This window comes from Hyla sarda, chromosome 2 (assembly GCF_029499605.1).
Source record: "Hyla sarda isolate aHylSar1 chromosome 2, aHylSar1.hap1, whole genome shotgun sequence".
Classification (NCBI taxonomy): Eukaryota; Metazoa; Chordata; class Amphibia; order Anura; family Hylidae; genus Hyla; species Hyla sarda.
The window spans coordinates 423,822,474-423,835,944 of record NC_079190.1 but is presented as its reverse complement, the minus strand read 5'-3'; the positions used below and the strand labels follow the sequence as shown (position 1 = coordinate 423,835,944).

The following is a 13,471-nucleotide window of genomic DNA, read 5'->3' as shown; positions in this document are numbered from 1 at the left end:
CCGACTGGATGGTGAACTTTAAAAAGTTCTTACAAAGAGTAGGGGAAAACTGGTTAGTGAAATTCTCTTCCCCTAACCCAAGTTTTCCATATCGTCCATCACCAAAGGTATAAAGAAGGCCTTTGTCTACAACACAAACATATGAAACATGTTATTTGGAGGGGAAAAAATAAAAAATTTACATTTTATTTATTTGTCTGACAGTTGACAATCTAATATTCAAACAAAAAACACCTCTGATATTAGGCTGCACTAGGTAGTGTTACTTTAATATCCTAGAAAGTAATTTGCGAAAGCAATTTCAGCCATGTAATTTATACCAAACATTGTCCCTGTGTATTTAGAGCGCAGCTCCATTGATGGCTCGGATGGAAGAATATTTGCTTAAATTTTCGCACCACCATCCAAGCCCAAGTCTTGCGTGAGGCTACAACTTTCAATCTACGGAGTTTGCGGAAGTCCCATATAAATCTATGGGATTTCCACCAAATCCGTAGATTGGATGCCATGGCCACGTATAAGTCTCGGAGTCATGCGAAAATTTAAACATATATCCTGATGCCCAACCATCACTGGAGTTGCGCTTTCATAAATATCTGTTGGCTAATGTATAGCACTGCTTAGTATAATAATGCGACAATGTACATAAGATTTGCTTATATAACAGAGGCTGACTGCTTATATCTTGATTTAACACGTCCTGTATTCAGACTTTATTACGTGCTTTTCCTTTCTGTTTTATTCACCACATTTACATGCAGGTGTTTCCATTGCATATGATTTTACTGATCTATATTCAGAATTATACATTTGGATGGCTTGGCCTGGGAAAACAATTCCCATAAATAGCGTTAACATTTCATTATAAAGACTTCCTACATCTTCATGTGAATATGTATTTTTTCCTAATGTCTTAAATTAAGACTGCACAGAAGATGCGCAAAATGTATCACAGCGCTGCATGCTGTGTGATATATTTGGCGCATCCTGCAGGAAACGTTAGACACATTTCTATGACATCTCCTGGTTGGCTTATGCTCCACAAATATTTTGAGCCAAGAAAAAGTCACACAGCATCAATAAACCTGGCCCATTTTAGAACTCCTCTTAGCTGTAAATCTCTTCTAGACAAAAACTGTCTAGTGAGGCCCAAAAAGTGTTTAAAATGCACTATAAATCTGGGGCACAGCATGTACATGCATATTCTGGCACAATAAGGGCCATATTTCTGACTCATTAAGCTCAGTAAATCGACCTTATAGTTCTTAAATCTATTCAGCTTGTTATTTAAGCAAATCCCTTGGGAATCAGCCATGACATGGCGGCAGACCCTTAGTGTGACACTATATAGTCTGATGCGACATATGAAAAATGTTTCTATTGGATTTTAATGTGATGATTTCTGTGTTCCTGCATTAGAGGCATAGGGAGGTACATAATGCTTATAGAAGCCTATGGATGCCATAATATGGCCATGTGTAATTCAACTGAGGCAAGGATCAAGCTGTAGGTGGTACGATACTGATACACTTCTGATGATTGTTGTGCTAAATAGTAACACTGTTTTGTTGTCTGATTTGGCAGATAACTATATTATATTCTTTGTACATGGGATTACATTTGTCTTCAGAAGGTGAGTTAGTTTGTTTTGTTACTTTTTGCAGACCGGGCACAGAGGATTATAAAAAATGTGTACTACAGATCGCCTTTAAGATATTTCTTACTTCTATTTAGATAGACATCTGAACATCTTAAATAGAACATACAGCTAAATTGTGAATTCAATCCCTGTTCAGACCATGTATTGGCCTAGTTGTGGAGAATTAAAAAGTTAAGTCTCTTTATATATTATGGGTAGAGTCACACGTAGCACACTCGCAGCAGGTTTCCCCGCAGCAGGTTTCCCCGCAGCAGGTTTGCAGATTTTACCCCTGCTGGAAAATCCACAAGCAGATTATGTTGCTACCCATCAAAATCAATGGGTTCAGCTTGCACATTTTTCGCAGAGGAAATTCTTTAAATGGTATTTCAGCTGCGGGAAACCAACTGAATGTGACCCTACCCCTGTATATTTCGATATGGCTTTTGTGTGGAGGTTTTGATGATGCTTATGCAAATGCGCTGCACTTCTGCCACAATTCTGCATCAACTGCGCAAAACCGGCACATGTAAAATATATCCTTCACTTAAATGAGCACTGTCATTAAAATTATGCATATAACACAGCAGGTAAAATAAATAAGAATTGTTATTTATTCCATGTAAAAAAAAAAAAAAGGTATTTTTATGTCACTTTCACAGCCTTATAAATCTTGCCACTAGGCGTCTCCCTTCTGGTACAGACTACATTCCCTCTGCTCAAAAGCAGAGACTTTTGCCTCCTGGCAGGAGACATAACTCAGGAAATGCTGTCTGGCCATAGGCAGTGAATAGCATTCACTCTACCTGTTTCATATACAGGAAGAGAGTGAGTGCTATTTACTGTCTATGGCCAGACCGCACTTCCGGAGTTGGGTCTCCTGCCACAAGACCAAAATCTGTGCTTTTGAGAAGACAGTATGGCGTCTGGACCAGAAGGGAGACCCCTAGTGGCCAGATTTATAAGGCCATAAAAGTGACATAAAAATAAAAAAAAATTTTTTCCATGGAGTAAATTACAAATCTTAATTTATTTTACCTGCTGTATCATATGCAAAAAAAAATTTTTCATGACAGTGCCCATTTAAGGGCAAGTTGGTTCAGATTATCCAAATGGATTTATGTACATTAATCTCACTGACATGCAGCAGAAAATTTCCACTCAGATTTTTTTAAAATCTGCAGCATTCTAATTTTTGTAACGCACACAGATCTGTAGGAGATTTATGCCACTAAATTCAACAGGAAAGAAGGAAGCGCAAGCAAATCATACTGTTGTGGATTACCTTATGCTCCCGAAAAAATATCTGCAGGTCCAGATAATAGTTTGCTACAAAAAAAACACTATATTCATTTTATCCAATACCCTGACACCCGGACAACACTTCCCTGGTCCTCCACCAATCACTGTATACCTAGCCTCCAACAGTATGGAAAGTGTCAACACCACCACTGTAAATCACATGTCAATATGTCAACGCTGGAGGAAGTGCGTACAGGAATTGGGAAAGTAAGTAGGATACTTTTTATTTTATTTATTTTTTATCTTAGATACTTAGCTGTCATATCTGCACCAAAATCCCCATGACTTGATTCAGACATGACATGTATATCATGTACCGTTACATGTTAGTTCCAACACAAAAAACCTAACACATATAAATGCTTTGCCTTTCAGTAAATATATATTATTTGCTGACTGACCTGTAATAACTGCAGTGTGGTTTTCTCCACAAGCGACATATCGAATTTTATGCAGCTTCAAAGCATCTACTTCTTTGGGTGTATTTGTTTCAAAAATAGAAGTGTCATGTCCTAGTTGTCCAAACTGACCAAGGCCAAAGGTATACACTGCTTTGTCTGAAAAAAAGAAAAACAACACGTAAGATTGATCTTTGGTCATCAGTATGAGAGATCAGCTACAACAGTTCCATCATGTACAACAACACATTACAATATAACGGGTACATGTACAGACAAAATCAGACATTGTATAGTACCAAACAAATAGACATGGCCCTGTTCACAAGAGCTTACAATCGATAAGAGAAGAGAGATGAAAATGATTCATTCATCTATAATACTAAATAGGGTAGTGAACACAATGGTGGATGAAAATGTCTCTATATTAGTATCTGTGTATGTGCAGATATGGAGTACATGGGGTGTAAGGAGTGACGATGATATTTTTGCATGGACGCATAAAAGGATAGAAGTCAATTTATAATATGCAATATACATGTCATAAGAGATGTATCTTTAAGGGACACACTTAAAACTGTGGATCTTGGTATCAATATGATTGTTGGGATATTAGTGCATTCCAGAGGGCAGCGTGAGGAAAGACTTGGAGATGGGAGTAGAAGGTTTGGAACCTGGAGTGTTGATGTTAATATTCAGTCTTTAATCATTGGCCCAAAGTAGAGTGGAAAGGACTTAGGACTGAGCACTGAGGAACCCCAACAACAGTAGCACGAGAAGAAGTATAGTCAAGAGAGAAGCTGCATTGTATTTGATGTTTAATAATGCTGCCCTTTGTCCATTGTTTTTCCAGTCCACTGAAAGTGTAAACTAGAGCGATCACTCATACTGCAGCAGTTTCCCAATGAGATCTTTCATTTTCTGAAACTGGTGAATCAGGTTAAAGGGGTACTCTGCCCCTAGACATCTTATCCCCTATCCAAAGGATAGGGGACAAGATGTCTGATCATGGGGGTCCTGCAGCTGGGACCCTCACAATCTCTGTGCAGCACCCGATGTTCATTTAAAATGCTGGGTGCGGGCGGCGGTGGTCGTGACATCATGGCCACGCCCCTCGTGATGTCACACCATGCCCCCTCAATGCAAGTATATGGGAAGGGGCGTGGTGTGACTTCATGAAGGGCGTGGCTGTGACATCAAAATCCCTGCCTCCCGCTCCAAGTGTTCAGAACAAAATGTTACGAATGCTGGGGCAGTGGAGTACCCCTTACTAAGGCTAAGACCACATCTGTATCAGAGCTGTCACATAGTCCAGTTCTGGCAGAAATAAACTAAGCTGGACGATCTGTTACAGAAGACACCAACAGAACCCGACGGTTCCTACTGAACTGAATGGGGTCTGTCTGGTTTTCCATCAGTGTCTGTTGGTTTTAAGGATTTGATCAAAAAAAAAAGGCAAACACGATCTGCAGTATTGTTTTCCTCTGCTCAAGTTGTGCTATTTCAACAGATTCAGCAACCAGAGGTCCATGAACAGAGCTCCAACGCTGATATGAATGAGGCCTTATTCCTTACCTATTCAATTCTCAGTAACAATCAAGTGCAATTTACCTTCATAAGATTAAATGCAAAAAGAAAACTAAAAGTGCCCTCTACTGAGCATCAAGAGAGTTGCAAGTTACATTAACTAAACTAAGTCTACAGAGAAATGGTAGATGAGGTTTCACCATTTCCCACATATGGAGGTACTATTACATCCTAACTGCAGTGCTTTTACAGCAATAGGCACAGATGCCTGGTGCTAACAACTGCAGATGCTTTGCCTCGTGCTAACAAGTTGGTCCACATCACAGTTAAACAATTGGGATCAGAATTTTCCTGGTTGCTTAATCCCTTAGATGGTGCAGTGATCTGCAACTAGGGCATCTAAAAGTTTTGACAAAGGTACAGAGTTTCAATGGCACTGCAGGAAACCTATGGGTTTACATAACATTCAGGAGCCTGGCAAAGGCAAGAAGTTCTGTCTGAAGCATGGACTAATAGATCAATATGAAAGAGAGTATTCCATTACAAATGTAATTTAGTTTAATACAAAACAGTATTTTCTGCAATAATTAGGGTATGTTCATAAATATTACTGTAGGAATGCTGCAGGTTTTATGCTACAGATATCATCATTGACTTACCAGTATAAAATCTGAAGCAAATAAATCTCATCTACAATGCGGTGTTAAAAATCGGAGCAAAAAATTTAAAGCAAAGAGGCACAATTTGGTGCATATTTTCCACACAAAAAAATCTGCATAATTTCTGCTACATCTGTATGTACCCTAAAATATATAGGCTAATTCTGCAATTGTAATGAGGGAGATTTATCAAAACCTGTCCAGAGGAAAAGTTGCCCATAGCAACCAATCACCTTGCTTCCTTCATTTTTAACAAGGCCTCTGCAAAATTAAAGAAACGATCTGATTGGTTGCTATGGGCAGCTGGGCAACTTTTCCTTTGCACATGTTTTGATAAATCTCTCCCAGTGACTTCAGCAAAAAAGACAGCACATTATTTAAATACAGACAGAAAAAAATAAGTGTTTAAGCTCTTGAAATACATAAATGAAAAATCAAACATACTTCAGCCCTGAAGGCCCAAAATAGGCCAATCCTGACTCTAAGAGACTTTCCATTAAAGCCAATGGAAGGCATGGAAAGAGCCAAGTGATCTGGGTGGCATTTACAGTCTTTTTAACCAGTCAGTCTAAAAAGTAACAATGAGATGAATGGTCATTTCTTCTCTCATTTACTTTCTACAGCATATATTAGATTTAGTAATTTTTTAGCTTATGGCCTACCAAAAGTACAAAAATGACTTATGCAATATTCTTTTAACTAAATAGGTATAATAAACAGTAACAAACCTGTGACTGCAACGGTGTGTCCTCCACCACAGGCAACCATCTTTACCTTTCCAGATATACCAGAGACACGTTGAGGTTTCCTGTGCTTGTCTAGCTTCTCAGCAGACAGACCAAGCTTCCCACTTTCAGGTTCCCCAAAGGTATATAGCTCCCCATCTTCTACAAAATAGAAGGTTTAGGTATTCAGGTTATATATGAGTCTATAGATCAGTAGTCCCCAAACTGTGGCCAGCCAGATGTTGCAAAACAATCCAACCCCCAGCAAGCATGCTGGGAATTGTAGTTATGCAACATCTGGCGGGCCACAGTTTGGAGACCACTGCTATAGATAATGTCAGGGCTAAGGGCAAGATCTAAGGGCTCCTTGCTTTTCTTTTATACTCAAAGAGCCCAAGTTATAGCTTTAGGTGTAAAATTGAAGCAAATTTTGCACATGGGAAAAACACGTCCCTTATGTCCCCACTTATTATGTCTTGTCCACTTGGCAAGGGCTGCACAAGAATTTCTAACATTTCGACACTCTGCATCTGGCACAGACTTTGATAAATTCCTTCTTTTTAATTCCTTAATGTTAAAATATGTTAATATATGTTTACAAAAAGGTATAGTTTTGACCTGATGTGTTATATAATAATAACAATTAATGAAACACAGATAATGACATATTATAACAATTCCCTATGCCCTAATCGTTTTTGTCTTCTGTGCTTTAAAGTGGGCAGCAAAGGTTTCCCAATGGTTAATATTAGATGCCACCAGTTGCGCAAAATATGTCTCTATATACAACTTAACCATTGTAATGATATAGACGGAGCTCTTTTGTACTACATCTTGATACTTTTGTGTTTGAAATAGAGAACTGTATTTTTATGTTCGCACCCCAGATTATGATGGTACCATACTATAGTGGATATAAGGCAGGACTATATATGACACCCGCACACACACTCATGAATCTAGGAAGCTGAGATATGAGGTGTTGTTTGCTCTGTGACATTGTTTATCAGGTATAATGTTAAAGAGGCACTGTCATTATGAAAAACGTTTTACATCTTGTAGCACTACTGATATGATGACTTTTTTCAACATACATTTATTTAAAAAAAACTAAAAAATAAAAAATAAAAATGAAAATAGCCACCACTAGGAGTCATCTGTCTTCATGCAGACAGACTACTCTGTATTTTGCAGCATACTGGATACTGGCTGTAAAGTATGTTGGTATCCAGAATAGGAGATCACCATTCCACCACTATAATGATTTTGATGGTGCGCCCATCCAACTGTTTCAGGACTTGTCTTGGATCACCCTGCGGAAGAGGAAAATGCTCCACCCCCTCCTGGCTGTACTGAGGAGTCATCAGGTGTCTTATAGGTGGGGGTTTCCATTTACCCTACATACCCATAGGGATGGACGCTCTACAGTTTTGAGATCCTTCGCTGACCTCCATGACTTTTGCTCTGCCCTTGACCTCCCTTTTCCTTCTATGGTGGACTGGGGCCTCACTCTCCCCCCCCCCCCCCCCCTCCTCTACCCCCTGTACGGCAGCAGGTCCGCAATCGGCGGTCGGGTTCGGGGCGGAAGACTGCTTCCCCTGCTCAACGTACCCCACCAGCTGATCCTACCTGAAGTTGTCCTGCTACGATGCTATGATGACCTGGTTGGATCTTGATGCTGGGTCTCTTTCTTTGATGATGGACCTGTTAGGGATTGGTTTTCCGCTGAGTTGAACTGTTACTGTTTATGCTGAACCACACATTGCCGTTGTCTATGTTTCTTCCAGATGTTTTTCATAATCGTATTTCTTCTAGGCACCTTATTTGCTATTTCCAGTCACTGTTTTCCCTTGTTGTCCTCGGCTTGGCATGGCCCTAGGGGGTGGAGGTACTCGCTTGTTGGTCTTCTTTTGGTTAGTCGTTCTCTCACTTCCCCTCTGAGGCGGTGCCAATCGGATCGACACCCTATTGGTGTCATTGGGTCATTGTTTAGTTTTTTGGATGTGTACTTTGCTTTGTCCATTTTGTCTTTTGTGTCTTCTGTTGTCCTGTCCTGTTGTCTCCATTTTGTTGTCTGGTCTCTCCCTTGGTGTACGTTCCCTCCCCCTCCGTCTCTTTTCATCCCCCAGGCTTCTAGGGATCGGACTCTCTGGTTCTGGCGGCTGCCCCGGGTCCTCTGGCTTCCCTGATGTTCTGGCATCTGTCCTGGACATTGGTGATTGCTTTTGTTTCCTAGCATCCTCCTCCCCTTGGACTTCGTTATGACTAAGTGTGTCTCTTTGAATGCCAAAGGCCTCAACTCCCCCCTTAAGAGGCGCCTTCTACAGTGGAACGCTGGAAGGCCGACATTGCATTTATTCAGGAGACACATTTGATCATACTGGTTCCTATCAGTTTTTGCACCACCTTTACCCCCAAGTCTTCTCTGCTTCCTCGGGTAGAAAGGTAGCGGGAGTGGCTATACTAATATCTAGGTCCTGTTCTGTTCAGGTGACCTTCTCTATTGTGGATCCTGGGGGACGGTATGTTATTGTAGAGGGATCTCTAGGAGAACACCCTATATTGCTCTGTAATGTTTATGCACCCAACACCTCTCAGATTCCTTTTCTCCGTAGGGTCCTTACTAAGCTTCACAAATATCCTCCATCTGCGTGGCTGGTAGGGGGCGATTTTAATTTACTTTTTTCTCCCTCTATGGACCGACATTCCTCGACGGGTTCCCCTCCCTCCTCTGCTACGCTGCGCCTGGCCTCAATTTTTCGACGGGCGATTAGTTCCTCATCTTTATATGATCATTGGCGTAGAAATCATCCGACGGATTGGTCTTTCTCCTTTTACTCTCATTCTCATCGGTTGCATATGCGCATAGACTACTTCTTTGGTAACCTTCCCATGGTGCTTACTGATGCGTCGTTGGAACAGATTTCGTGGTCGGACCATTGTCCAGTCGTGCTTTCTTTTTCTCCTCAGTCTACCTCTCCTGAACACTGTCATTGGCGTCTCAATGAATCTCTGCTTTCCAGGGACTCGATCCAGGCCTGCATTTCTGAATATTTCGCTACCAACGATGGCTCTGTTTCTTCACAAGCTATCTTGTGGGAGGCGCATAAATCAGTTGTTAGAGGGCAGTGTATTGCCCTGAGTACTTGATTGAAGAAAGATGCATTGGCTCGTTCCCAGAAGCTTTGGGCAGAGATTTCCAGACTGGAGGCATCCCTCCTGCTTTCACCCTCCCTATTGGTCCTGAGGACTCTGGTGGGGACCTGCACGCGTCTAGGCGACCTCGCCTTGCAAAAGGTTGAACCCCTCCTGTTTGCTAAGCAGCGCTTCTACGAGAAAGGGAACAAAGCCCATACTATGTTGGCTAGACATCTGCGTGATTGGACTGCTGCCCAATTGCCATCGGCCTTGCGGGATGCTGCAGGTACTCTTTCCTATCACCCTGAAGCTATTTCTCACCTATTTCTGGACTATTATTCTAAACTTTACTTTCTCCCCTCGCAACTCCCGTCTGACCCGGGGGAGCGTGACGCTGCCTTGAGCTCCTTTTTGTCTCAATTTTTGTCTCTCGGTTGAGGATCGAGCTATTTGAACGCCCCCATAACTCCCTAGGAATTGTCGGAGGTCGTTAAGTCTCTCCCAGCGGGGTGCTCTCCTGGTCCAGACGGCTTTAGTTACATTTATTAAAAAACTTTTGCCCCAATCTTCTTGCCAAGACTGTTCTCTCTTTTCAATTCCTTCCTGGGTGGGGAGACGATCCCGCAATCTTTTTTTTCATTCTTTGGTGACTTTTATTCCTAAACCTGGCCATGATTGTGCCAGCTACAGACCCATTGCCCTTCTTAATTCCAACCTGAAGTTGTTTACTAAAGTTTTGGCTGCTCGCCTTGGTGGTTTCCTTCCCTCCCTCATTCCTAAAGATCAGGTTGGTCTCATGCCCTGCCACCAAGGGGGGAATAACACTAGGCAGGTATTGGGTCTGATACACTTACTTAACCGGCACTCAGAACAGGCCCTGGTCCTTAGTCTTGATGCTGAAAAGGCCTTTGATAGGCTGAGTTGGCCTATTTGCTACCCTCCAGTAATTTCACCCCTGCTCTTTGCCCTCTGTATTGAGCCTTTAGCTGCTTTGATCCGGAATGACCCAGACATCTCTGGAGTTTGCCTGCATGATAGGGACTACAAGATCTGTCTCTTTGCGGATGATGTTCTCCTAACTCTCACCCGCCCCCTCTCCTTTCCCTTCCTGCTCTTCACCGGACCTTACACTTTTATGGACTGGTCTCTCGCTACAAGGTAAACCTATCTAAGACTTAAGCTATGCCCCTGAATCTCTGTCCCTCTCTGTACTTCCTACAGACACAAGGGTGCAAATGCTTTGCACATACCCCCACAGGTAAAGCAGTGTGTATGTAGTACATATACACTGCTATACACATGATAATATGTGCAGAGCATTGCATCCTAGTGTTTGTAGTACTACAGATTCTGTACTACAGACATGGGTCGGGTGCAATGCTCTGGAGTCTGCACATACCCCCATGTGTATAGGAGTGCTATATAAAAAAGGAAAATGTAAATAAACCGCTCCACCGATAAAAATTAGCCCCCCCTTTTCCAATTGCTATACAAAAAAAGCAAAGAAAAAAAAAATGTTTTACATATCTGATACTGCCGCATGGCTAACTGTCTGAACTATTCAAATTAATTGTTAGTAAATCATTAATATTTTCTTTTAATAGTTCAGATAGTTACCCATGTGGCAATATCAAATTTACACTGGTTTCTGTACAGGATCATTAATAATGATCCTGTACAGTAATCGGTGTAAACATAAAAAAAAAAAATGAAAAACCTCCAAAATTGCTGTTGTTTGGTCACATCACATGCTAGAAACTTTTAATATGGTCATTGTACATAATTTTTCAAGTAGAATCGGCTTAACCCCTTTTTTTTTTTTAGCATTTTGTAGTTTTTTCCAATTAAAATAACCGTTAGCTGCAGCCCTGTACAACAGATAGATCACGACAAAGGAGAAGGCAAACATATTTTAGGTCAAACGTATGGAGAGTCGCTGGTCACAAGTCCTCACAATATCATTTTTGACGAGTCTCAATGAGGTATCAGAAGATGTGAAGAGTCAGTATATCATTTAATATGTATATATAGGATTAATGTTACTTACGTGTTACAAATGCTGAATGGTAATAGCCACAATAAACCCAAGAAATAGGCTTTCCAGCATCTATCTGCTGAGGCGTGCAGATGTTCTTCTCATCACCAAGGCCCAGCTGACCTTCTGAATTCTCCCCCCACATGTAAAGCTTGCCTTCCACTGGAATCAATCAGAAATACTGTAATAGGATGTCTTAATATTGGTTATTTAGTAGCAATAATTCACATCTCTGGTCTTATATTATGGCCAGTATTACAAGCGGGTTCAGAGACTAGGAGAGTGAGACTTTCAGATCATTTGCTTCTTATAATAAGTGTGTCCAATAACCTGGAGCGGTCTGCCCGCAGTATCACAATATATAGTTTTCCTTCAGACCATTATTGAAGTAATCGTGTGAAATGTTCTTATTTCTGTTGCATGCTGTTTAACAGCATCTGAATTTTCTATGCAGTCCATATTGCCATACACATAAGATGGCTTTCAATTGTGCCAAGTTATCTCTACCTACTCTCCCATTCAAATGCAAATTTGAATGGAGAAGACACTTTTGTTGATGCTTATTCCCTTGGGGAACCCAGTCCAATCCTTGATATTCCTGACAGCAAATGTTGGGGCAAAGTCAGCTGTCCAAATATATTAGGGCCTTAATACAGGGAGAGATTATCGGCCAAACAGGCCAATATCACTCTGTGTAATAGGGATGGGTAAAAAATGGGTGCATGATAATTGAGCCACATAACAAGAAGTGCACTCTTTTGCTAAGGCTGGGTTCACACTACGATTTTCAAATACGGTAACCGTATACGGTTTTCCGCAAAAAAACGTATACGACCGTATCCAAAACCGTATGCATAGAGAATGCATTGTAAACCGCATTCCAAATGTTGTGTACGGTTGCATCAGTTTTGCCTCGGATACGGTTTTGCCGATTTTTCAACCGTAGGCAAAAACGCTGTCGACCACGTTTTTGCCTCCGGTTGGAAAACCGTATGCGAATCGTAAGCGGTTCTTTTAACATTGTTGTCTATGAGAACTGTACACAGAATTTCAGAATACGGTTGCACACAGTTTTTCTAATCCGTTTTTGGAGTTGACACATGCGCAGAAGGAATTTCAATAGAACAATAGTAACTTTATTAAATTGCTTGAAAACTAATTCCAACAAAATAGCAAAACCATTGGCAAAAACGGATAGAACCGTACATACGTTTTGGAACTGTATACGGGGAAAAACCGTATTTGGAGTCATACGGTTGTATACGGTTTTTTTCCATACGTTTTTAAGCGGAAAACCGTATACGGTAACCGTATTTGAAAAACGTGGTGTGAACCCAGCCTACTGCAGCCTTTAGATGAGAAAAAAAACCTTTAATAGGATTCAGGGAACCCAAAGAACAGACAAGCCACTTATTGATCTAGCATGTGCACTGCATTGGCCCACCAAAACTGCATTATGCTTTCTTTGAACACCAATTTTTTTTTTACCAAAAAAGGTGGTTATTGGGGTCATTTCAACACTGTTTATATATAGCAGAGAAGTCTGATAACTGGAGAAGAGGCACTTACCAGTTTTAAGACAAATTACAAAGTTTCTTATCACCAATTTTATGTTAGATTTATGGGAGAAGAACCAAAATGACAATACTGCTTTAACCCCTTAAGGACTTAAAACGAAAAACGCAATTTTGCTAATTTTGGAAGGTTTCGTTTTCACGCCGTACAATTTATGGTAAAAATGACATGTGTTCTTTATTCTGAGGGTCAATACGATTAAAATGATACCCATTATTATATACTTTTATATTATTGTTGCGCTTAAAAAAAATCACAAACTTTTTAACCAAATTAGTACGTTTATAATCCCTTTATTTTGATGACCTCTAACTTTTTTATTTTTCCGTATAAGCGGCGGTATGGGGGCTCATTTTTTGCGCCATGATCTGTACTTTTTATACCACATTTGCATATAAAAAACTTTTAAAACATTTTTTATAATTTTTTTTAAATAAAATGTATTAAAAAAGTAGGAATTTTGGACTTTTTTT

The 13,471-nt window shown here is 40.6% G+C and overlaps 1 protein-coding gene across 2 annotated transcripts in view; it reads right to left on the bottom strand.

Moving 5' to 3' along the window:
• RPGR (retinitis pigmentosa GTPase regulator) overlaps positions 1-13,471 on the bottom strand; it is a 109,264-nt gene that overhangs the window by 45,833 nt on the left and 49,960 nt on the right. For both annotated transcript variants that reach the window (XM_056558916.1, XM_056558917.1), the window contains exons 6-9: positions 11,436-11,585; positions 6,254-6,412; positions 3,343-3,498; positions 2-126 (exon numbers count right to left, since the gene is read on the bottom strand). In XM_056558916.1, coding sequence (XP_056414891.1) covers positions 2-126; positions 3,343-3,498; positions 6,254-6,412; positions 11,436-11,585 — 590 coding nt within the window. The remainder of the gene's footprint in view (position 1; positions 127-3,342; positions 3,499-6,253; positions 6,413-11,435; positions 11,586-13,471) is intronic.